Source organism: Salmo salar, chromosome ssa15 (assembly GCF_905237065.1).
Source record: "Salmo salar chromosome ssa15, Ssal_v3.1, whole genome shotgun sequence".
In the NCBI taxonomy this organism is placed as follows: domain Eukaryota; kingdom Metazoa; phylum Chordata; class Actinopteri; order Salmoniformes; family Salmonidae; genus Salmo; species Salmo salar.
This window is the reverse complement of record NC_059456.1, coordinates 54238284-54263490: the sequence shown is the minus strand read 5'-3', so window position 1 is coordinate 54263490 and position 25207 is coordinate 54238284. Positions and strand designations below refer to the sequence as shown.

The window sequence follows — 25207 nt, the reverse complement described above, 5'->3', positions numbered from 1 at the left end:
GATTTTTAAGCATTGACGCAATTGAGACATGGATTATGTATATGTGCCATTCGGTGGGTGAATCGTCAAGACAGAATATTTAAGTGCCTTTGAACGGGGTATGGTAGTAGGTGCCAGGCGCACCAATTTGTGTCAAGAACTACAACGCTGCTGGATTTTTCACCCTCAACAGTTTCCTGTGTGTCTCAAGAATGGTCCACCACCCAAAGGACATCCAGCCAACTTGACAGAACTGTGAGAAGCATTAGAGTCAACATGGGCCAGCATCCCTGTGGAACACTTTCGACACCTTGTAGAGTCCATGCCCCGACAAATTGAGGCTGTTCTAAGGCTAAAAGGGGGGTGCAACTCAATATTAGGAAGGTGTTCCTAAGGTTTGGTATACTCACACTCGGTGTTTGTCCTCTATTGTTTGTCCTCTGTTGTTAAGTGCCTTTCTTTGTTTGCTGAAATCCATACTTTTTCATGAAACGTCAATCAAATACAACCACCGACTGCAATCTTCGAGCAACAGCAACAAGGAAACAGTCGGTGGTTGTATTTGATTGACGTTTTATAAAGAAGTATGGACTTCAGTGAACAGCAAGGCCCACAACAAAGAACAAACATAGGTACACGGAAGGGGTTTAAGAATTTACATTTTGAAGAAGTCAGAGGTTCCCTCCAAGTTGCACTCAACTCCGGTGGATGCGGTATCGTGGAGTTGAGATACACTTGGATATATGAAAATGTGATAAGCATTGGACTTGTTAGAAGGGGGGGGGGGGAGCATGGATGATGTTGTACTTACTAGTGCAGCACAGGGACGATGACTATGGGGAAATCATACTGGAAACAATGAATAGTGCTTTTCTCAATAGCTAGGCACAGTTATACTGTCTTGGCTGTAAGCTGTCTTTAGAGTCCTACAGTAGCAGATCCTCCTTTCTCATTATTTCACGGTGTGCGTGTGGGCGTGTAAGCGTATGGCTTGTGAGGATGTCATTTTCTCCCCCCGTTTCCTGTCGTACCCTCTCTCCTTATATCACACTCTGAATCCCCCAGCCCAGACATTATGACAATTCTCTCTCTCATCTTGTACACAATCACACCATCTGAGTCATATGTAATGTGTTACCACTGACACATGTTTGTCGAGGAAAGAGGAGTAGAAAAAGAGAGTGATGATGATGAAGTCAAGTGAGAGTTCCATGAAGGGCTAATGGAGGAGGGCATGACTAACAAGGATAGGGCTAATATGAAGACACACACACACAAGCACACACATTTTCACAGATACATGTAGACACACTCTCTCTCTCTCTCACACACACAGTTCTGACCCAGATTTCTCCTCTGGGCTCAGAGCAGCCGCTAATGGACCGGCTATAACCATCCCTGGTCTGCGGAGACCCTCACATCTCTCACTGCAACCGCCCGCCCGGGTTAGCACCACGCTACGCTACCTCACGGGTGTGTGTGTGTGTGTGTGTGTGTGTGTGTGTGTGTGTGTGTGTGTGTGTGTGTGTGTGTGTGTGTGTGTGTGTGTGTGTGTGTGTGTGTGTGTGTGTGTGTGTGTGTGTGTGTCAGGCCAGCTGCTATCCCGCTGTGCAGAAGGAAATAGATGCAACCGAGGCCAGTTTACACAAATAACCACTCATGTTCCATGTCCAGTTTTAACTCAACCTATTTGCTACTGTATCCGTCTGTGCCGAAGTGAATGCTCGAGCGTCTAACCCGTTTACTGCGTGTCTGAAGACGCAGAACCTTTAAGCCATCGTTCCAATGGAGGGTCAGTTGTTTTACATGGAGGAATCTGCCAGGTTGAGTGGCTGTGCGTTGGTCTCCAAATGTCAGCATGTGTTCCATTATTTCAACGTGCGCGTTGCCATGGCCATACGGCAATCTGTCAGAAGAGAGGGAGAGAGAGAGAGAAAATGGGGAAAGAGAGAGATATGGAGTCGGTATGGGCAGGGAGGGAGAGAGAGTGTGTGTGAGCGGGAATAGGTGATGGAGAGGAAGAGAAGGAGGGAGAGAGAGAGTGTGAGCGGGAGTAGCTGATGGAGAGGAAGAGAAGGAGGGAGAGAGAGAGTGTGTGAGCGGGAATAGGTGATGGAGATGGAGGGAGAGAGAGAGAGTGTGTGGGAGGGGATAGGGGATGGAGAGGAGGAGAAGGGAGAGCGAGCGCGTGTCCTCTGTCTTGTCTGTCGTCGCTCTCAGTGGGTGTGCATTCAGGTGATGGTGTCCTGCTAACGTTCTAATCAAAATGGCTTCACACCCACAGCACGGTAGAAGCTGATTGAGCACACACACACACACACACACACACACACACACACACACACACACACACACACACACACACACACACACACACACCCTTCAACATCACTCTCAAAGACCTACCATTGCACCAGGGTATACAGCCCTAGTGTCATGGTTGTCGATCAGATTATCTTAAAGTAGCTAACTGTCCAGTGAAAGTATCACTTTTAAAAAGTTCATATCCTGTAAACTCATACCCAAATAATGTTATTGACTCGTCCTATACTCATATTTGTGGCCAAAGCATAAATTGGAGAGAATAAAACACTTCAAAGACCCCACCTCAAACTTGTATCTCAGACAGACCGTTTAAGAAAATAAAAACTTGCTCTTTCACCATAGAGTATGATGTCGTACTCCTGAGGAGGATGAGCTGGCCAATCAGCGGTCTAGAGGAGAATGAGCTGGCCAATCAGCGGTCTAGAGGAGAATGAGCTGGCCAATCAGCGGTCTACATGTCTTCATTTTCTTAATGACCGGTATACCCCAACACCATTCTGTTGTTGTGATACTCCCACACCATTCCAAAACAGAAAAGCAGCTTTTGAACATATTTACTTATTTTGTAAACTATTTAACTCATATTGAAAGTAATTATAAGTCATATTTCAAGGTTTTACCTGGGAGAATCATGCTATGTGGTAGTCTTCCCTTCCCTAATTGTAGGTCACTCTGGCTAAGAGGGTCTGCTGAATGACTAAGATATAGGAATGTAATTGTGAAGTCTGGGTCTGATTCACCTGGACAGTAATCTCTATTACCCTACATACTGCACCAGTGTCCTCCTACTTGACTGTGTAGCTAGCCTAGACAGGTGAAATGCCATTCACTCCCACAATACCATTATTCTGTTCTCACACTTGCTCACACAGGATGTGAGATGACTGGGGAGAGAAGTGTATCCGTCACGTGTGTCACTCACGTACACGTGTGCGCACTGGGAGACAAATGTAGTGTGAGTGTGGGGTGTATGTGTGTGGAGGCAGATAGCCCCTGTCTCATCCTTTTTGGAGCAGGCAACAGAAACATGGTGGCCTCCCCGAGTGCAGGAGCCATTACTGTAACACTCTCACGTACACCTTTTCTCTATCGCACACACTCACCGTCTCACACACACACACACACAGTGTTTGGTCCGTGATGCAACACACCGGAGCCCTGTGCAGTCGTCATGGAAACACTCATTCTACCCCCCACACACACACACACAAACACACCCCTCCCCATCATCTTCTATGCACGACTCTCTCTGCAATCTGTTAATTTGGAGCCTGATGACGCAACCCAGGGATAGTGACTGCCTGGTGGTGGCCTGTAGAAAGACAGAGAAAGGGAGGGACAGAGAGATAGAGAAACCACAAGAGAGAATAGGGAGAGTGAGGGAGGAAGATAAAATGAGTGAGGAAGAAGGAGAGACAGGGAGGGATAGATGGAGAGACAGGGAGGGATAGACGGAGAGAGAGGGAGGGATAGACAGAGAGAGAGGGAGGGATAGATGGAGAGACAGGGAGGGATAGACGGAGAGAGAGGGAGGGATATACGGAGAGACAGGGAGGGATAGACGGAGAGAGAGGGAGGGATAGACAGAGAGAGAGGGAGGGATAGACGGAGAGACAGGGAGGGATAGACGGAGAGAGAGGGAGGGATAGACGGAGAGAGAGGGAGGGATAGACGGCGAGAGAGGGAGGGATAGACGGAGAGAGAGGGAGGGATAGACGGAGAGAGAGGGAGGGATAGACGGAGAGAGAGGGAGGGATAGACGGAGAGAGAGGGAGGGATAGACGGAGAGAGAGGGAGGGATAGACGGAGAGTGAGGGAGGGATAGACGGAGAGAGAGGGAGGGATAGACGGAGAGAGAGGGAGGGATAGATGGAGAGAGAGGGAGGGAGAGAATAGGGAGAGTGAGGGAGGAAGAGAAAATGAGTGAGGAAGAAGGAGAGACAGGGAAGGATAGATGGAGAGACAGGGAGGGATAGACAGAGAGGGATAGACAGAGAGACAGAGAGGGATAGACGGAGAGAGAGGGAGGGATAGACAGAGAGACAGGGAGGGATAGAAGGAGAGACAGAGAGGGATAGACAAAGAGACAGAGAGGGATAGACGGAGAGACAGGGAGAGGGAGAAGAGAGACGAGGACAGGACAGGATAGACAGATGGAGAGAGAGCGAGGGAGCGAGAGAGAGAGGGACAGAGAATGAGAGAGACAATGAGAGAGAGAAAATGTCCAGAGGCTTATTATGGCCCAAATGGATCTGGCTGTTGTTCTTGATTCTGGACACAAAAACAGAGAAAGACCCTTTATCTGGAAAACAGTAATTCCTCCCTCTCTCTCTCTACTCTCCCCCTTTATCCCACACTTTCTCTTCCTCATTCTTCCCCTCCTTCCCTCTCCCTTCCTCTCTCTCTATGCCTCTCTCTCTCCCCTCTCTCACACTGTGGGCGGTCATGGCTTCCCTCATCACTGCCTTTGGTCTGCTACTCTCTCCACTCCATAGGGTCACATCAATAATGCACACAACACACACACACACACACACACACACACACACACACACACACACACACACACACACACACACACACACACACACACACACACACACACACACACACACACACACACACACACTGCCCACAGGGAACATTGTTACTCCCAGAGGAAAGAGAGAGACGAAGCCTTTTGTCACACTTTTGTGTCTACGTGTGTTGGTGTGTGAGCATGTCTGCATGTGTGTGTGTTGCGTGCCAGGTTACACTCCTGCCTGCCTGTGGTGTTGGATGACAGGGCTGAATTGTGTGTGTGTGTGTGTGTGTGTGTGTGTGTGTGTGTGTGTGTGTGTGTGTGTGTGTGTGTGTGTGTGTGTGTGTTGACTAAGAAGGTGTCTTGAAAGGTTTCACATCTCTTGTTGTCCTGCTGGAAACCCTCCCCTGTACATCACTGTTGAACAGTTCCACGTTGTCACAATGGGCCAGCTCTATATATCAGCATTACTAGAAGAAAAGAAGAAAAAACATTAGAGGGAGTGAGAGAGGAATAGAAAGAATGGGATGAGAGAGGGGGGGAGATAGAGAGGAGAGAAAAGACAGCAGTATAAAACCTGTCCATTCTTTAGTCGAGGAACAATTGAGTCCTGGACAAATATACTTGACTCTGTAAAGAATAATCTTGGCTAAAGCCCAACACATACAAATAAATAATTCATAAAGCCCATCTCTCTCTCTCTCCTTCATTATGCCTCTCCTGTGGACCACTGGAAAGAATGCAAATGGTGCTAAAGCAACCCGTCAGACAGCCAGCACACACATGTCAGAGTGGTGACCCCTCATCCACCTCCTGGTCATGGAGAGCCTAATTGGACTGTGTTTGGATATATCTAGGACAGGAAGGGACAAACACACACACAGTGTGACATACATCACAGGAGTGGACTGGAACCACTAGGGTTGAAAATGGACTGGGTTCTGCTGTACCTAAACCATTTTACAGTACCTGAAGACTGCCAGGCAGCTTTCAAATGGAACCTTATTCCTTATTAAGTGCACTCTGTGGCCCTGGTCATAAGTAGTGCACTATGTAGGGAAAAGGTTGCCATTTGGGGTGCAGGCCCATAAGTAGCTCTCAGAGTTATGCTGAGACCCGGCAGGGCTGAGGAACACAGGTGGATTCTGAGTCCTTAATGCTGGATGTTATCACTGGTGGCCAAACATCCTCCTGGACAGCTCCCCTCCCACAGGGTTTTGTTCCAGCCCTAATCTAACACACCTGATTCTACTAATCAGCTGCTCCCTGGGACCTTGATTGTGTAGGGCTGGAGTAAAAGCCTGCGGCCTCGGAGTAGGCTTAGCCACCAATGTGATACATGTTGAGTGGTGCTGTTATGTAACCTGTCTTACTAGCTCTTAGTACTGAGAGTGACAAGAAGCCACACATTCATTTGGAACCGAATTTAGTTCCGAGGCCCTCCGACACACACACACACACACACACACACACACACACACACACACACACACACACACACACACACCTCTTCCCTCGATGGCGCCTCAGAATGAGGACAGATAGTGAAAGTCATCCAGTGAAGTATTTTAAGAAAGGCAGAAGTGAGTGTGTGTGTGTGTGTGTGTGTGTGTGTGTGTGTGTGTGTGTGTGTGTGTGTGTGTGTGTTTTGACAGATGATGGGTCTTCTGAGGAGATACTGTATTTAAATGCTCGTTTGGGTCCAAGCGGAAGCCACACACACAAACACTGCGCTGGTCTCTGAAGGGTAGTTGAGGTTGCTCAGTCAGATCCGGACACCTGATGAGACCTTCTATTAGACAGCGCTGTTGGAGGAAGCTCAGCTCTCCACTGTGTTAGATACTGCATTGAGAGGGGTGGGAGAAGAAATGGGGACTGACAGAAAGCAAGAGAAAGAAAGAGACCCTGCTAGCTCCATCTGCTCTTCGTCCTTCCATCCTCCTCTCCTCCCTCATCACTCCATCCCTGTGACTTTTAATTACCTCAGCTGTCACACCCTCCCCCAGGTGATAACGAGGTGTGGTGTTCGTCACACCCTGTACCCAACACACACACCCACACACCTCGCCCTGATACACAACCTGTCTCCAACAATTACACACACCCTGTCCCCAACCGACACACACACACACACCCTGTCGCCAACCGACACACACACACACACACACACACACACACACACACACACACACACACACACACACACACACACACACACACACACACACACACACACACACACACACACACACACCCTGTCCCCAACCGACACACACACACACCCTGTCCACAACCGACACACACACACACACACCCTGTCCACAACCGACACACACACACACCCTGTCCCCAACCGACACACACACACCCTGTCCCCAACCGACACACACACACCCTGTCCCCAACCGACACACACACACACACACACACACACGCACACACACACACACACACACACACACACACACCCTGTCCACAACCGACACACACACACCCTGTCCACAACCGACACACACACACACACACCCTGTCCACAACCGACACACACACACACCCTGTCCCCAACCGACACACACACACACACACACACACACACACACACACACACACACACACACACACACACACACACACACACACACACACACACCCTGTCCACAACCGACACACACACACACCCTGTCCACAACCGACACACACACACACACACCCTGTCCACAACCGACACACACACACACCCTGTCCCCAACCGACACACACACACACACCCTGTCCACAACCGACACACACACACACACACACAGATCCTGTCCCCAACCGACACACACACACACACACCCTGTCCACAACCGACACACACACACACACACACACCCTGTCCCCAACCGACACACACACACACCCTGTCCCCAACCGACACACACACACCCTGTCCCCAACCGACACACACACACACACACACACACACACACACACACACACACACACACACACACACACACACACACACACACACACACACACACCTGTCCACAACCGACACACACACACACACACACACACACCCTGTCCACAACCGACACACACACACACACACCCTGTCCACAACCGACACACACACACACCCTGTCCCCAACCGACACACACACACACACACACACACACACCCTGTCCCCAACCAACCGACACACACACACACACACACACACCCTGTCCACAACCGACACACACACACACACCCTGTCCCCAACCGACACACACACACACACACACCCTGTCCCCAACCGACACACACACACACACACACACACCCTGTCCCCAACCGACACACACACACACACACACACACACCCTGTCCCCAACCGACACACACGCGCATGCATCCCCGATGACAATGAACACACTTGAACACACTCTCTCACATACACACACACACACACACCCATCCATGAACCATTGACTTTCGGCCACCCACTCCATTTCACCTCACACCCTCCTGCTCCACCCCACCTTTCTTAACACATACCTAGAAACCAGCCAAGCTAAGAGAGAGATGACAAGGACCCCGGGGCCTCTATGGCTTGCAGGGGGACAGCAGACTACACGTACTCTCGCTCCCTTTCTCTCACACACACACACACACACACACACACACAAACACACAAACACACACTCTATCTCTCACACTCACACGCGTGCGGCAGACTGTCCCTTCCTAAGTAGGTCAGCAGAGGGGAGGAGAGGGGCTGCAGAGCGAAGCATCTTTAGCCGTCTGGCAAAACACTCTTCCTGGAAGGTCACCTTGGGGTGTGTGGTCAGATCAGGGCAGAGATCACCTTAGGCTCCGTATGAATGTGACACACACACACACCTGAGAAAAGGTGGTCCAATCAGACCAGTCACCACTTCAAGCTGGGTTAGCGAGAGAGTAAGGGGAGACTAATTAGAACAGAACTTCCCTGTCCCAGGTAATGGAGAACTGCCTTCAGCTTCACTTCACAAGTTACATGAAATCGTCTCATCTCCACGTATTTATGTGTTTAGTAGGTAGAGGGTGTGTATGTTTTTAAACCAACATGTGATGCATGATGATAAGACATGGGTTGCATCCTAATTTGCTCCCTTTTCCCTATACACTAAGTATACGAAACATCAAGAACACCTGCTCTTTCTATGACAGACTGACAAGGTGAATCCAGGTGAAAGCTATGATCCCTTATTGATGTCACTTGTTAAATCCACTTCAATCAGTGTAGATGAAGGGGAGGAGACAGGTTAAAGAAGGATGTTTAAGCCTTGAGACAATTGAGACATGGATTATGTATATGTGCCATTCAGAGAGTGAATGGGCAAGACAAAGGTGCCTGGGCACCAGCTTAAGTGTGTCAAGAACTACAAGGCTGCTGGGTTTTTCACGCTCAACAGTTTCCCGTGTGTATCAAGAATGGTCCACCACCCAAAGGACATCCAGACAACTTGACACAACTGTGGGAAGCATTGAAGTCAACATGGGCCAGCATCCATGTGGAACGCTTTCAACACCTTGTAGAGTCCATTGAGGCTGTTCTGATATTGCAAAGAGTCCGTAATGTTTGGTATACTCAGTCCACTACATTTAGGACTGATCAAAAGTAGTGCTCTATGTAGGGAATAGGGTGCCATTTAGGACGCAGGTGATTAAATGTATTATTTCCATGGTACAGAGGCAGGTTCTGTCATTAGGCAGGTCAGTCATTGAGGACAGCTTGTCCTACGTGAGGAGTGGAACCAGAAAGATGTGTCAGAATCTGTTTGGATCAGGTGGAGATTTAATGGAGGGAAAGTCAAGTGCACGGAAAGGACTGAATGTTCGGGAAGGACAAGTGGTCCTCCTTGTTCCTGAAGAGTCTATGGATGGATGTGTGGAGGGGTAATCACCTCTCTCCTCACCTCACCTGTCCTCTAGTCTATGTGATTGACTTCATTCCCCTCTCCTCCATACAGCCCTCTCTCCTTTCCTCACTCCAATTCCGAGTTGGATCATCTTCATCCATCTCTCTTCCTCTCCCCAGTCCTCCAGTGGGATAGTCTTCATCCCTCTCTCCTCCTCTCCCCAGTCCTCCAGTGGGATAGTCTTCATCCCTCTCTCCTCCTCTCCCCAGTCCTCCAGTGGGATAGTCTTCATCCCTCTCTCCTCCTCTCCCCAGTCCTCCAGTGGGATAGTCTTCATCCCTCTCTCCTCCTCTCCCCAGTCCTCCAGTGGGATAGTCTTCATCCCTCTCTCCTCCTCTCCCCAGTCCTCCAGTGGGATAGTCTTCATCCCTCTCTCCTCCTCTCCCCAGTCCTCCAGTGGGATAGTCTTCATCCCTCTCTCCTCCTCTCCCCAGTCCTCCAGTGGGATAGTCTTCATCCCTCTCTCCTCCTCTCCCCAGTCCTCCAGTGGGATAGTCTTCATCCCTCTCTCCTCCTCTCCCCAGTCCTCCAGTGGGATAGTCTTCATCCCTCTCTCCTCCTCTCCCCAGTCCTCCAGTGGGATAGTCTTCATCCCTCTCTCCTCCTCTCCCCAGTCCTCCAGTGGGATAGTCTTCATCCCTCTCTCCTCCTCTCCCCAGTCCTCCAGTGGGATAGTCTTCATCCCTCTCTCCTCCTCTCCCCAGTCCTCCAGTGGGATAGTCTTCATCCCTCTCTCCTCCTCTCCCCAGTCCTCCAGTGGGATAGTCTTCATCCGTCCCTGCCTGTGTCTCACACAAGTGTCTCTTAACACCTGGAGGCTTCTCTGTACACACATTTTTGGATTTGAATAGCCCCACTCTCAAGAATGGCTCCTTGGATTGGAGTGGGACCGAGGTTAATTCATATTGGATCACTTCACTACAGTTTGATTGTGTATAAAAGGTGTATTACCCACAAAGACAGCCATAGTCCTGACCATTAGCCCACAAGTCATTTGGCGATACATTAATCGTAGGGTTGTTTGAAGAGGAAGTAATCCTACAAAAAATGTGTTTTTTTTGGCGCGAGTCCGCCATAAGATCAGAGAGTTATTCAAATCAGCCTTTTTTTTTTTCGATCTCATGTAATGCTGACGAGCCTCAGTTGAGCGCTTACATTCTGACGTGGTCCTTTTACCTTTATTTATACAGGTAAGCCAATTAAGAACACATTTGCATTTACGTTGAAGAGCTGTCAAACGCATCAATAAACAACACATAAATAAACAACAATTATACTGTACATATCTATATACACATCAATTACACAATACATGAAAAGCAAAACACAATCATATGAAACAAACACATTCTTCAGTAAAAAGGCCCTCGAACATCCTGCCTGAATTGCACTACCAGCACCATATTCACCAACTTTAAGGAGATCATTCCACGTGAGAGGCGCAAAAAAAAACGTAGAGCAGAGTTACCTAACTCAGTGGACATTGAAGGGTTCTCCAGAGTAAGCCATCCCTGAGTCCGGTCTGGTAACATACTTCTGAAGGTTAACAATAATGTACGGTATGGCAGACGTTTATGCAAGAAGGCTTTACAGACAAAAAGATCAACGAATCGATCGACGAGACTTCAAGGCGGGCCGTGCAATGATATGTACTGAACAGACCTGTGCAGAAAACACTTATTTTGTAGTTTATTTGAAAATACCAACTTTTAAAATACTCAAGGTAGTTTAAACTAAAAGGCAATATTTAAATGATATTGAATACCTCTTTTAGAAAACCAAATAATATTTGAAGGTATTTGAAGTTATTTGAAAACAAAATTAAAAGAATGTCGAGGAATCAAAAACTACAACAGTTAGTTGAATCTAAATATATGATCATTAGCATATGGGTTGAATGGCTCTTAGATATGAATCTTAATATAGCCTTTAGCCTAGAATTAAATACATGAAGGACATAGAATCACCTCAACAGTAGAGTAGACAACTTTTGCAGCTTCAAAATGACTAAGAAATACACTGAGTATACCAGACAATATCAACACTTTTCTAATATTGACTTGCACCCCCCCCCCTCAGAACATCCTCTATTCGTTGGGGCATGGACTTTACAAAGTGTTGAAAGCGATCCACAGGGTTGCTGCATCGTGATGACTCCAATGCTTCCCCCAGTATGTACCCCTTCAAATGAGTGGTTTCTGCTATTTCCTGCTATATCAGTCACACCCGTTGCCAACAGGTGTATAAAATCGAGCACACAGCCATGCACTCTCCATAGACAAACATTGTCAGTAGAATGGCCTTACTGAAGAGCTCAGTGACTTTCAACGTGGCACCGTCATAGGATGCCACCTTTCCAACAAGTCAGTTTGTCACATTTCTGCCCCACTAGAGCTGCCCCGGTCAACTGTAAGTGCTGTTAATGTGAAGTGAAAATGTCTAGGAGCAACAACGGCTCAGCCGTGAAGTGGTAGGCCACACAAGCTCACAGAACGGGACCGGCGAGTGCTGAAGAGCGTATCGCGTAAAAATTGCCTGTCTTTGGTTGCAACCTTCACTATCGAGTTCCAAACTGCCTCTGGAAGCAACGTCAGCACAAGAACTGTTCGTCGGGAGTTTAATGAAATGGGTTACCATGGCCGAGCAGCCACACACAAGCCTAAGATCACCATGCGCAGTGCCATGCGTTGGCTGGAAACGCTTTCTCTGGAGTGATGAATAACACTTCACCCTCAGGCAGTCCGACGGACGAATCTGGGTTTGGCCGATGCAAGTAGAAAGCTACCTGTCCCAATGCATAGTGCCAACTGTAAAGTTCGGTGGAGGGAGAATAATGGTCTGGGGCCGTTTTTCATGGTTCAGGCTAGGCCCCTTAGTTCCAGTGAAGGGAAATCTTAACGCTACAGCATAGAATGACATTTTACACAATTCTGAGCTTCCACCTTAATAGTTTGGGGAAGGCCCGTTCCTGTTTTAGCATGATAATGCCCCCGTGCACAAAGCGAGGTCCATACAGAAATGGTTTGTCGAGATCGTTGTGGAAGAACTTGACTGGCCTGCACAGCCCCATTGAATACATTTGGGATGAATTGGAATGCCGACTGCGAGCCAGGCTTAATCGCCCAACATCAGTGCCCGACCTCACTAATGCTCTTGTGGCTGAATGGATGTAAGTCCCCGCAGCAATGTTCCAACCACTAGTGGAAAGCCTTCCCAGAAAAGTGGAGGCTATTATAGCAGTAAAGGGGGACCAACTCCATATTAATGCCCATGATTTTAGAATGAGATGTTCGACGAGTAGGTGTCCATATACTTTTGGTCTTATAGTGTATATATAACACAGGAAAATCATGCTTTTGACGGCACTGGGCCATTAAGAACATCATTTCCAACCAAAGAAGTAGCAAAGATGGTGCTATGACCATGTCTGAATCCTGACTGGTGTACATATGGAATACATTTCGTAGTTTAAAAGGATCTAAGTTGAGTAGGCAAGAGAGTTTGGAAATGGGGCGATAATTATTTAGGTCACACGGGTCACCAACATTGTGAAGGGGAAGTATATTGGCTGCCTTCCAGACCCTCGGGATGGCACCAGAAATAATTATAAGGTTAAAGCTGCAATATGTGACATAGAAATGTTAGTTATAGAATTGTCATTCTCATTGAAAGCAAGTCTGAGGAGCGGTAGATATGGTCTATGTGCTCTATTTCTATGGTCCCCGTTCTTAAGTTTCGTTTTTGCGTCTTTTACTTGAGGTTTTCTACACCAGCTTCAAAAAGCTGAAAATACTATATTTTTGGTTATGGAAAATATACACTGCTCAAAAAAATAAAGGGAACACTTAAACAACACATCCTAGATCTGAATGAAAGAAATAATCTTATTAAATACTTTTTTCTTTACATAGTTGAATGTGCTGACAACAAAATCACACAAAAATAATCAATGGAAATCCAATTTATCAACCCATGGAGGTCTGGATTTGGAGTCACACTCAAAATTAAAGTGGAAAACCACACTACAGGCTGATCCAACTTTGATGTAATGTCCTTAAAACAAGTCAAAATGAGGCTCAGTAGTGTGTGTGGCCCCCACGTGCCTGTATGACCTCCCTACAACACCTGGGCATGCTCCTGATGAGGTGGCGGATGGTCTCCTGAGGAATCTCCTCCCAGACCTGGACTAAAGCATCCGCCAACTCCTGGACAGTCTGTGGTGCAACGTGGCGTTGGTGGATGGAGCGAGACATGATGTCCCAGATGTGCTCAATTGGATTCAGGTCTGGGGAACGGGCGGGCCAGTCCATAGCATCAATGCCTTCCTCTTGCAGGAACTGCTGACACACTCCAGCCACATGAGGTCTAGTATTGTCTTGCATTAGGAGGAACCCAGGGCCAACCGCACCAGCATATGGTCTCACAAGGGGTCTGAGGATCTCATCTCGGTACCTAATGGCAGTCAGGCTACCTCTGGCGAGCACATGGAGGGCTGTGCGGCCCCCCAAAGAAATGCCACCCCACACCATGACTGACCCACCGCCAAACCGGTCATGCTGGAGGATGTTGCAGGCAGCAGAACATTCTCCACGGCGTCTCCAGACTCTGTCACGTCTGTCACGGGCTCAGTGTGAACCTGCTTTCATCTGTGAAGAGCGCAGGGCGCCAGTGGCAAATTTGCCAATCTTGGTGTTCTCTGGCAAATGCCAAACGTCCTGCACGGTGTTGGTCTGTAAGCACAACCCCCACCTGTGGACGTCGGGTCCTCATACCACCCTCATGGAGTCTGTTTCTGACCGTTTGAGCAAACACATGCACATTTGTGGCCTGCTGGAGGTCATTTTGCAGGGCTCTGGCAGTGCTCCTCCCGCTCCTCCTTGCACAAAGGTGTAGGTAGCGGTCCTGCTGCTGGGTTGTTGCCCTCCTACGGCCTCCTCCACGTCTCCTGATGTACTGGCCTGTCTCCTGGTAGCGCCTCCATGCTCTGGACACTACGCTGACAGACACAGCAAACCTTCTTGCCACAGCTTGCATTGATGTGCCATCCTGGATGAGCTGCACTACCTGAGCCACTTGTGTGGGTTGTAGACTCCGTTTCATGCTACCACTAGAGTGAAAGCACCGCCAGCATTCAAAAGTGACCAAAACATCAGCCAGGAAGCATAGGAACTGAGAAGTGGTCTGTGGTCTCTACCTGCAGAACCACTCCTTTATTGGGGGTGTCTTGCTTATTGCCTATAATTTCCACCTGTTGTCTATTCCATTTGCACAACAGCATGTGAAATGTATTGTTAATCAGTGTTGCTTCCTAAGTGGACAGTTTGATTTCACCGAAGTGTGATTGACTTGGAGTTACATTGTGTTGTTTAAGTGTTCCCTTTATTTTTTGGAGCAGTATATTTCACAGCGGTTTAGATGGTACAATGATTCTCTACACTATACTTGCTTGTTTTGTCACATAAACTGAAATTGGACAAACTATTAGAATTTTAGCAACCAGAAAATGGCGGAGTGATTTCTGGATAGTGCACCCTTAAAAATGTGTTCAAGATTCTGTGATCAGATGAGCAGAAAGCTGCAGCAAGAAAGGATCAAGCAAATCAGCCCCATTGGATTTTTTTTTTGCATCAATGTTGCGCAAGGCCTCTAGCACATCACAGGTAGAAAGTTGTTGAAATGAAAAAAAAATTCGCTAGAAGTTGACGGAACTTCCATAGAGCCAACTGGAGGCTGTGAGAAGGGCAGGCAGTCGACTATCTCACCAGGGTCAATTAAACCACTATTAAAGCATTATTTATCTCATTTTGCTCAGTAATGATGCCAGTCTGACACGACTTGCTAAACCAGGAAAGGAATTTCCTCTCTTCTGTGCGTTAACTGTTTTCCAAACTGTAGACGGCTCACCAGCAGAGTCTGAGATAGATTTAGCTTTCTTGATTGAGGAAGTGCATCTATTTCTTAATTGCCTGAAAAGCTGCCAATCAGCTACACAGTCAGGTGGTAAATCACAGATAAATGTGTATTTTGGTTTATGGACACGTGTATAACCAAAAGCAACAATTTTTGGGGGGGTAGGGATATTTATAGAACGTAAAGCCACGAGTTGATTTCACATACACAGCCACCTCTCCCAATTGTTTTCAGTCTGTTACACATGAAGATTTTTGTTATCAGCAATGTCAATGTCCTTATCCAGGATCGAGCCATTTAGCCAAGTCTCTGCGAGGACCATAATATCCGAGCTCGTGTCATGCACCCACAAATATTAGAAGGTCCATCTTTGACATCAAACTTCGTACTGTACGTTGACCTCCCAAGCCCTCTACACAATTTCCATATTTGTGGTATTTGGGGAAAAAAAGGCACTGGACAAACTTACCACAGTGGGCTTCCGAATTGGGCTAACAGTAACAGAGCTAACATATTATCACTAACAATACCCTTGTGAATATGGATGTCTGTAGCAGTATGATGATAACTCTCTGAAATAGTGGGAATGAGGAGAATTACCTGAGCAGGAGGTTGGGCTGTTTTCTTAGGCTTTTAGATTGTGATGTGGTTCATCTTTGCTGCTCTCCTTTAATTATGGCCCTCCCCTGGGACGCAGCAGGGTAGTTAAACAGAGAAATCAGCATTAAAGCAATTATTGGATCAGAATGAATACAATCCTGTCATCTGTAATCATTAGCGGCGGCTATGCCTGGGAGAAAACAGACTGTATCGTTCTCTCTCTCTCTCTCTCTGACACTCCGTCTGTCTGGCAGAAGCCAGGGAGCTCAGTAACTTTATTACTAATTGAGGTAGAGAAAATGTAGCAAAAGAGAACCTGTTGACCGGTAACATCGACTCAGCTGGTCCATATCAGTCATCACTAGTCAATGACACCATATTCTTTTCCCCTCTTCAGTTACAGAGCACCAGGGGTAACAAGGACAAGTTCAGTATATAATTATGTAGGCCCACCCTGTTAGTTCTGTAGACCCATACCGTTTGTCCTCTCCCTATTGCTGCTTATAGACCCATTCTCTGTCCTCTCTTCTTCATATAGCTGCAGAGAGGTGGACTAGGACCAGTTCTCTTTGTAGCTGTTGTTCTCTTGCTACTGTTTGTTCTGGTGTTCTATTTGGTTCTGTTATAGAACCATACTTTGTTCTCTTCTCTCCCAATAGCTGCAGACCGAGCTGGACCAGGAGTATCAAGACAAGTTCAGACGGTTGCCCCTAGAGATCCAGGAGTTCGTCCAGGACAGCAGCAAGGCCAAGCTTAGCGACGACAGTACCCATGGCAACCTGTCTGTCTCCTCGACGACCGAGAGGCTCAACCACAAAGCGTCACAGTCAGAGGATGATACAGAAGACTCGTCGGAAAGAGTGTTTGACACACCCCTTTAAGACAAATCTGAAATGACACCCTTTTCCCTATATAGTGCAGTACTTTTGGCCGGAGCCTCATATAAGACTGTCCAAAAGTAGTGCACTATATAGGGAATAGGCTTTAGAGACGAAACATCATTAGAGACTAAACCCTCCCCTTCCTCTGAATTGGACAGTTCTGGTTGGTCGTTCTGGCTCGAGGTGAAAATTGCCATTCTAGGGACAGATTCCCCTGCGCTCACTCCTAACCTGAACCAGTAGGGGGGTTAAACAATATCTGACCCTGGACCAGTAATAAGGAGTACCTACTCTTTAGTTCTATTCAGATATGTAAATACTTGTTTTGTATTTGTGTGTTTTGTTGTTTTTTTGCTCCGGAGCGGTGCAGCCACAGGATACGTGGATGTGTGACTCGGCACTAACTATGCGCAGGAACTAAGTTACATACTTGAACCATTGCACAGACAGAATCATTTCTTTTTTTAAATGTTTTTAATGTGTTCCTACTTTTTAAACAAGACAACGTAATAGGTGTTAGATTGAGTTCTCACAATGCTGACTATAGTGTAGGTCAGTCAGTGGTGCCAATGTTTTGATTTCACTGTGCACTTAGAGAATAATTATGAGTATCACCAATATGACATTGGTTAAGACCAAGGCAATGTTGAATTTGTAACCTACAATGGCACTGCAATGTAAAGTGATTGCATTGCAAGCCCCAAATAAATTCCAGGCGTAGCAAGTCGATTTCAACTTCCTGTCCAACCACTGTGGACACAGCCTTTATTTTCTTTATTGAAATAACGAATCCCTCCTAATTTATATTTTGCACTGAAGGCTTTCTACAGAACTAACTCTTCTATTCTATTGTAGCCACCAAGCACTGGAGGCTTGCTGGTTTTACTTCGTCCTCACAAAAGTCAGTCTACTCTGTGCTGCTGCTACCTTGTTTTAATACTATTTTTGTCCTATTTTGCTTTGTAAGATATAATATTGGCCTGGTCGAGACGTACTTATTTTATAGTTTTCTTTTTTTCATTTTTGTAATGTTTTTGACACGTTAGCGTTTAGATTGTTTTTGGTTAATCCTGCCGGGGGGGTGCGGAGGGAGGGGAAGTGGATGGGAGGGGCTTAGGGATGGAAGGAGGGTGATGAGGGATGGAGGGAGGGTGATGAGCGATGGAAGGAGGGTGATGAGGGATGGAAGGAGGGTGATGAGGGAGAGTAAATCATGTATCTGCATGCTGTTGAACTATTGTAAATGTTACTGTAGCAGAAAAGACGTATCGTAAATGTAAAATGTACATTTCTCTGTCCTCTTGTACAGTTGATCACTAACTTGACCCTAATGATTTGAAATCAAACAAACTGCAAAAATGTAACGATTGATGAGATGACATTGTTTGTACAGTACTAGTGAGGAACTACTTGTGTTGGTATGAGATAAAATGAAAAAAAGACTATATCACTGCCCCTTACCAAAGACTGAAATTGTTAACACTCTGACACACACACACACACATTTGAACCATTAACATAAGACACTAAAATGATGTCCCCGGCCTTTTCAACATTTATACCCTAAACGTAGTTTTATGATCAATACATGTCCCAAATGTTTATTCAATGGTTTTCCTTTGGCAATATAAATGTATGTACTTACTGCCCAAGACAGTCACCACAGATAATGTTTGCAACATGGTAGATTTGAACTATTTCTAAAGCCAAACTTTGGTCATTTCATGTCCATGTAAAATATTGAGAGCACCGCCCCTAACAGGAGCTTGTACACTATTGGTCCATTCATCCTTTGATATGTGACATCATACTAAACTAAACTGTCAATCAAAGACCCGGACAATGTTTAGGACTTTCCACCCTGTACAGGGCCATACATACAGCACATTGATGTGTCATGTCTGCTATCGGAATACTTATTTCAATTGATTATCTTGAATCAGTTTAAAGTGAAGGATCACATTGTAAAGTGTAAACAAGTATAACTTGGTTTCTATAAAATACGGTTCGTATTGATGTGAGAGTCCTGTGCCTTTTGAATAGGTTTGCCTTGTTTTGATGTCGAATGTGTGAAATGCATCTTTGTGTAAATTGCCATTGTATTATCTGTTATTGGATAGACTGTGTGCACTTTTAGTACGGTACCACTACTGAGTAAAAAACACTTGCTATGATGAAGAGTATTTTGAGAAGTGGCTCTTTAAAAAGATAATAATGCTAGACGTGTATTTTTATTTTGTCTTGAACCACTTGTTTCTGTTCATCAACTTAAGTGTATGCATTTTTTTGTTGTAAATGTGTGTATGACGTAAAGGAAAAACATTGAGACGATGATAATGATGATGATGATGGTGATCATAGTATAGAAGTGTAAAGGGATTCTGCTTGTAATTAATAAATGTGGCTATTGTACATTGCTGAAGTGAACACTTGTCTTTGTTGATTTGTAGTTCCCAGTAATACTATGATAGATGTTTTTCCTCCTATGCAGGTAAAGCAGGTTCACTGTGCTGCTTACAGCTTCGCTTCCTCCACTGTCCCTGTCCCCTTACTAGGCTCACCTTATTGTTATGTAATTTCCAAGAACATCCACTAAGTCAGGGTCACAGCTATTATACACTGAGTGTACAAAACGTTTGTGTCAAGTTGACTGGATGTCCTATGGGTGGTTCTTGACACACACGGGAAACTGTTGAGCATGAAATCCCCAGCAGCTTTGCAGTTCTTGACACAAACCGGTGGGCCTGGCACCGACTACCATACCCCGTTCAAAGGCACTTAAATATTTTGTCTTTCCCATTCACCCTCTGAATGGCACACATACACAATCCATGTCTCTATTGTCTAACGGCTTAAAAGTCCTTATTTAACCAGTCTCCTCCCCTTCATCTACACTGATTGAAGTGGATTTAACAAGTGACATCAATAAGGGATCATAGCTTTCACCTCGTCAGTATAAGTCATGGAAAGAGCAGGTGTTCCTAATGTTTTGTACACTCAGAGTATTATGTACTATTACATGAAGTATGTGGCTACATACTGAAGAGGTAGTGTGTGTGTGTGTGTGTGTGTGTGTGTGTGTGTGTGTGTGTGTGTGTGTGTGTGTGTGTGTGTGTGTGTGTATCTGTCTGTCTGTGCTTACGAGCGTGTGTGTGTGTGTACTGAAATGGCAGACAATGGACTTCCAAGAATGTCACTACTGTGGTCTGTAAGAGGTTAAGGATAGTAAAGTCTATCAACAGTGCAAAGCAGCAACAACTACACTTGCAATCACTGGCAGCTACACTTGCAATCACATTAAAAGCATTGTATTTGGTTCAAAACATTCTCTAAGACCTAAACCTAAGCTGGAGTTGTGCATAATGGGTGTGACCATTGAGCAAGTTGAGGAAGCTAAACCCCTAGGTATAACTTTGGATGGTCAATTATCATGGTCAAGTCATATTGACAAAGTTGTTGTGAAGATGGAGAGGGGTATGTCTGTTGTAAACAGATGTTCTGCGTTTTTGACACGAAAATCTACTGTTCTTGTCCCAACTTGATTACTGTCCAGTAATATGGTATTGTAAAGAAAGACCTAGCAAAGCTGCAGCTGGCTTAAAACAGAGCAGCACGCCTTGCCCTTAACTGCACATACATAAACAACATCAGCAACATGCATGCCAGTCTTTCCTGGTTGAGGATTGAAGAAAGATTAACTGCTTAACTGAAAATTCCAAATTATCTGCATAATCAACTAACATTCAGCTCAGACACCCATACATACCCCACAAGACATACCACCAGGGGTCTCTTCACAGTCCCCAAGTCTAATACGAATTCACGGGAACACACAGTATTATACAGTGGTGTAAAGTACTTATGTAAACTGGAACATGCTGTCGTACACGTCGATCCAGAGCATCCTAAACATGCTCAATCTGGTGAGTATGCAGGCCATGGAAGAACTGGGACATTTTCAGCTTCCAGGAATTGTCTACATTTCCTTGAGACGTGGGGCCGTGCATTATCATGCTGAAACATGAGGTGATGGTGGCGGATGAATGGCACAACAATGGGCCTCAGGATCTCGTCACGGTATCTCTGTGCATTAAAATTGCCAATGATAAAATGCAATTGTGTTTGTTGTCCGTAGCTTATGCCTGCACCTACCATAACCCACGATGGGGCACTCTGTTCACAACGTTGACGTTAGAAAACTGTTCGCCCACACGACGCCATACACGCTGTCTGCCATCTATCTGGTACAGTTGAAACCGGGATCCATACGTGAAGAGCACACTTCTCCAGCATACCAGTGGCCATCGAAGGTGAGCATTTGCCCACTGAAGTTGGTTATGACGCTGAACTGCAGTCAGGTCAAGACCCTGGTGAGGACGATGAGCTTGCAGATGAGCTTCCCTGAGACAATTTCTTAAAATTTGTGCAGAAATTCTTCGGTTGTGCAATCCCACAGTTTCATCAGTTGTCCGGGTGGCTGGTCTCAGACGGTCCCGGTGGTGAAGAAGCTTGAGGTCCTGGGCTGGCGTGGCTACACGTGGTCTGCGGTTGTGAGGCCAGTTGGACATACTGTACCGGTTGGGAATACAAATTCTCTAAAACAATGTTGGAGGTTGTGTGACAAAACTGCACATTTTAGAGGGGCCTTTTATTGTCCCCAGCACAAGGTACACTTGTGTAAAGATCATGCTGTTTAATCAGCTTTTTGATATACCACACCTGTCAGGTGGATGGATTATCTTGGCAAAGGAGAAATGCTCACTAACAGGGATGTAAACACATTTGTGCAGAACATTTTACAGAAATAAACTTTTTGTGCATATGAAACATTTATTGGATCTTATATTTCAGCTCACGAAACATGGGACCAAAACTGTACATGTTGCGTTTAATACATTTGTTCAGCGTCGATACATGTAGCTTCTCTTCTGTCATTATATGTTGCCCTAGAAGAATAATGTTATAAATCGATAGAATGAAATGAATGCTTCAATCTAGTTCTCTCTATCATCTCTGCTTCTTTTCGAGGAGTTAGAAGTTTTAGGGACTGTGGAGAAAATAGAAGAAGAAAAAAAATGGAAAAGATTTTCTGTGCAAAATGTCCAAATGACATCAGTTTGACCAGTTGTAAGGAAATAGAAGGCTGTGAAAATGATATTTTCTGTGGTTGAAATACAATCAGCTTTTATGATGCTGATAAACACAGCACCTCTACAGATAGTCCCTAACTGCGCATTCAACATTCTCAGATGCTGAAAGAAAGAAATCATATTTCTCCACTCCTGTTCCCGATGCAATATTTAGATTTGGTGTATCATTTTACTGCAAGAAATGCTTAATTCTGCAGGAGTTAATATTAAGTCTATGTGAGAGGTTTTAGGCCTACAGTTAGTGTCCAAACTTCACTTTTGATTTAACCCATCTGAACAGTAGGCTACAGTTCCCTTGACAGGCCATAGGCCTATTTGAAATCCCCATCTTGTGACTGTTGAATTTGTACAGCGCCTCATAACCATCGCACATGACATAGCCGGCACTGCTATCATCCTCTTTTACCGCTTCACCAAATCTTTCCCAAACATTACTTTTCTGGCCCACCCTTCTCTCTATATTTTAACTCTTCATTTCGCATCTTTTCTCTTATTGAATTAAACGGTCGACATTGACCGTATTATTTCTGCCCGTTCCCAAAAGCATTTGGCGATTGGCGTGTAGGCTATTTGGCACACGAACAGTTTAGTCCCTAAAGCTTAGGCTTATGCACTAATGCCAGATAGACACAAAAATAATGAAAGAAAAACCACAATCTAGGCTATAGACATAAATTGCACAAGAATGACACATTTGTGGATTTTTTGGTGTACTGTTTTCTCTTTATTTAACCCGCCGGCCACCCACCCATCCTTCATCCACAAAATACTTAATGACCCTAAACCCGCCCGCGGTGACTGAGGGTTATAAATCAACCCACGCGTCACTAACACAGACACACTCTAACACAAACATAATTTTTGCTGTTGTATTGTTTGTATTATTTTTGTTGTTGTATTGTTGTATATTGTTGTATTTAAAATGTCTGCGACTTTCCTTGTTTTTCAGTGTACCATTGTTTTGTTACTTGTCATGTTTTGTCTTTTTTTGTGGACCCTAGGATGAGTAGCTGCTGCTTCTAGAAAAGCTAATGGGGATCCAAATAAACAAATAAACATCTGTGTTAGTGTAGCATACTGCACTGTAATTACCAGTGGAGGCTGGTGGGAGGAGCTATAGGAGGACAGGCTCATTGTAATGACTGGAATGGAATCGATGGAACGGTATCAAACACATCAAACATATGGAAACCACATGTTTGACTCCGTTCCAATAATTCCATTCCTGCCATTACAATTAGCCTGTCCTCCTATAGCTCCTCCCACCAGCCTCCACTGGTAATTACGCGGGTGCAGAGGAGTATTTTTCTCCGCTCATACAGGAGTTATAAATTAGTTCCCTAATTCTGCGAGATAAAAAGGGAATTATAGTTCTATTTTTGATCACTTTTTATTTATCGATTTATCAGGGGCTGCACCCTCAGCACCCATACTTCACACGGCTATGACTACATCCATGTATTGTGATTCAAATTCAGAGGTAGACCATGCAGGTCATCTTCCACAGGTGTACACACACACACACACACACACACACACACACACACACACACACACACACACACACACACCGAGAAACCTCGGGAAACATTCCAGGGACCACGGAGACAGCTAATTAACCCCGTGCTGCGCTGGGCTAAGCTGGGCTAGAGGCGGAAGGGGTGGGTCATGGTTTTTAATATGATTCCAGAGGTTATGTAAACACTGATGCCTTTCCGCTCCCTCCAGTCCAAACACGCACGCACACACACACACACACACACACACACACACACACACACACACACACACACACACACACACACACACACACACACACACACACATATACACACATAGAGTCCAAACTCCCAGGAATACCGACTGCCGTCTGCCCATCTGCTGCGGGGACAAGAGGTGTCGGATAAATGGGTTTTTAATGAAACACACCAGGACAGTCGAATGGAGAGAATTGGCGGGAGAGGAATAATGACTGTGTGTCTGTGTATGTGTGTGCGTGCGTGCATGATTGTATAGGATTATGATAGACTGCTGTGTATAACGACAAGCAGCACTTCCTGCTATGGCCAGTGAGATCTGCGGAACCACTCGTGTGCATCTGTGTTATCAGAACATCGCACTGAAGGACCATTATCACTGGAATCAGTCACGTGACTGGGCAGTCGTTTCCTGCCACTTAGACAATTTGTCAGCCATTTGAAGACCACTGTTATCTTTGCGTTATACCACTCCAAGACATTCCATAGAGTTTTGATTTGATCGAAGTGTACAGAAGTAACCCTGTTAGGGCCACACTATTGCCTTTGTCTAGTGAATCAGTCCTACTGGCAAAGGGCAGCTCAGTCATCCTAAGTGTGTGGCATCCAGCTCACCCCTGGTAAGGTTAAGGTAATGGGACACAATTCAAATTACTACCTTTAGAGATTCTTATTACGTTGGTAACCACTTTATAATAGCAATAAGGCACCTTGGGGGGGGGGCGGTATATGGCCAATATACCACAGCTAAGGGCTGTGTCCAGGCACTTCACGTTACGTTGTGCTTAAGAACAGACTTAAGAACAGCTATATACCACACCCTCTTTGGCCTGATTGATTAAATATACAACGGGTATGACACAAAAATACTTGTGTACTGTTCTAATTATGTTGGTAACCAGTTTATAATAAAATAAGGCTCCTTTTGGGTTTGTGGTATATGGCCAAGTGCATTCGGAAAGCATTCAGACCCATTGATTTTTCCACATTTTGTTACGTTATTCTAAAATGTATTAAATTCATCTTTCAATCTACACAATATACCCCATAAAGAAAAAGCAAAAAACAGGTTTTTAGAAATTTTTGCTAATTTATTACAAATAAAAAACAGAAATACCATATTTACATAAGTATTCAGACCCTTTGCTATGA

General features: G+C 45.6%; 1 protein-coding gene across 4 annotated transcripts in view; it reads left to right on the top strand.

Moving 5' to 3' along the window:
• Window positions 1–19575, top strand: part of LOC106571556 (1-phosphatidylinositol 4,5-bisphosphate phosphodiesterase beta-1) — a 227969-nt gene extending 208394 nt beyond the window's left edge. For all 4 annotated transcript variants that reach the window (XM_045695875.1, XM_045695874.1, XM_045695877.1 and 1 more), the window contains one exon: window positions 16927–19575. In XM_045695875.1, the coding sequence (XP_045551831.1) occupies window positions 16927–17148 (222 nt within the window). In that variant the 3' untranslated portion in view covers window positions 17149–19575. The remainder of the gene's footprint in view (window positions 1–16926) is intronic.
• Window positions 19576–25207: the final 5632 nt, after the last annotated feature.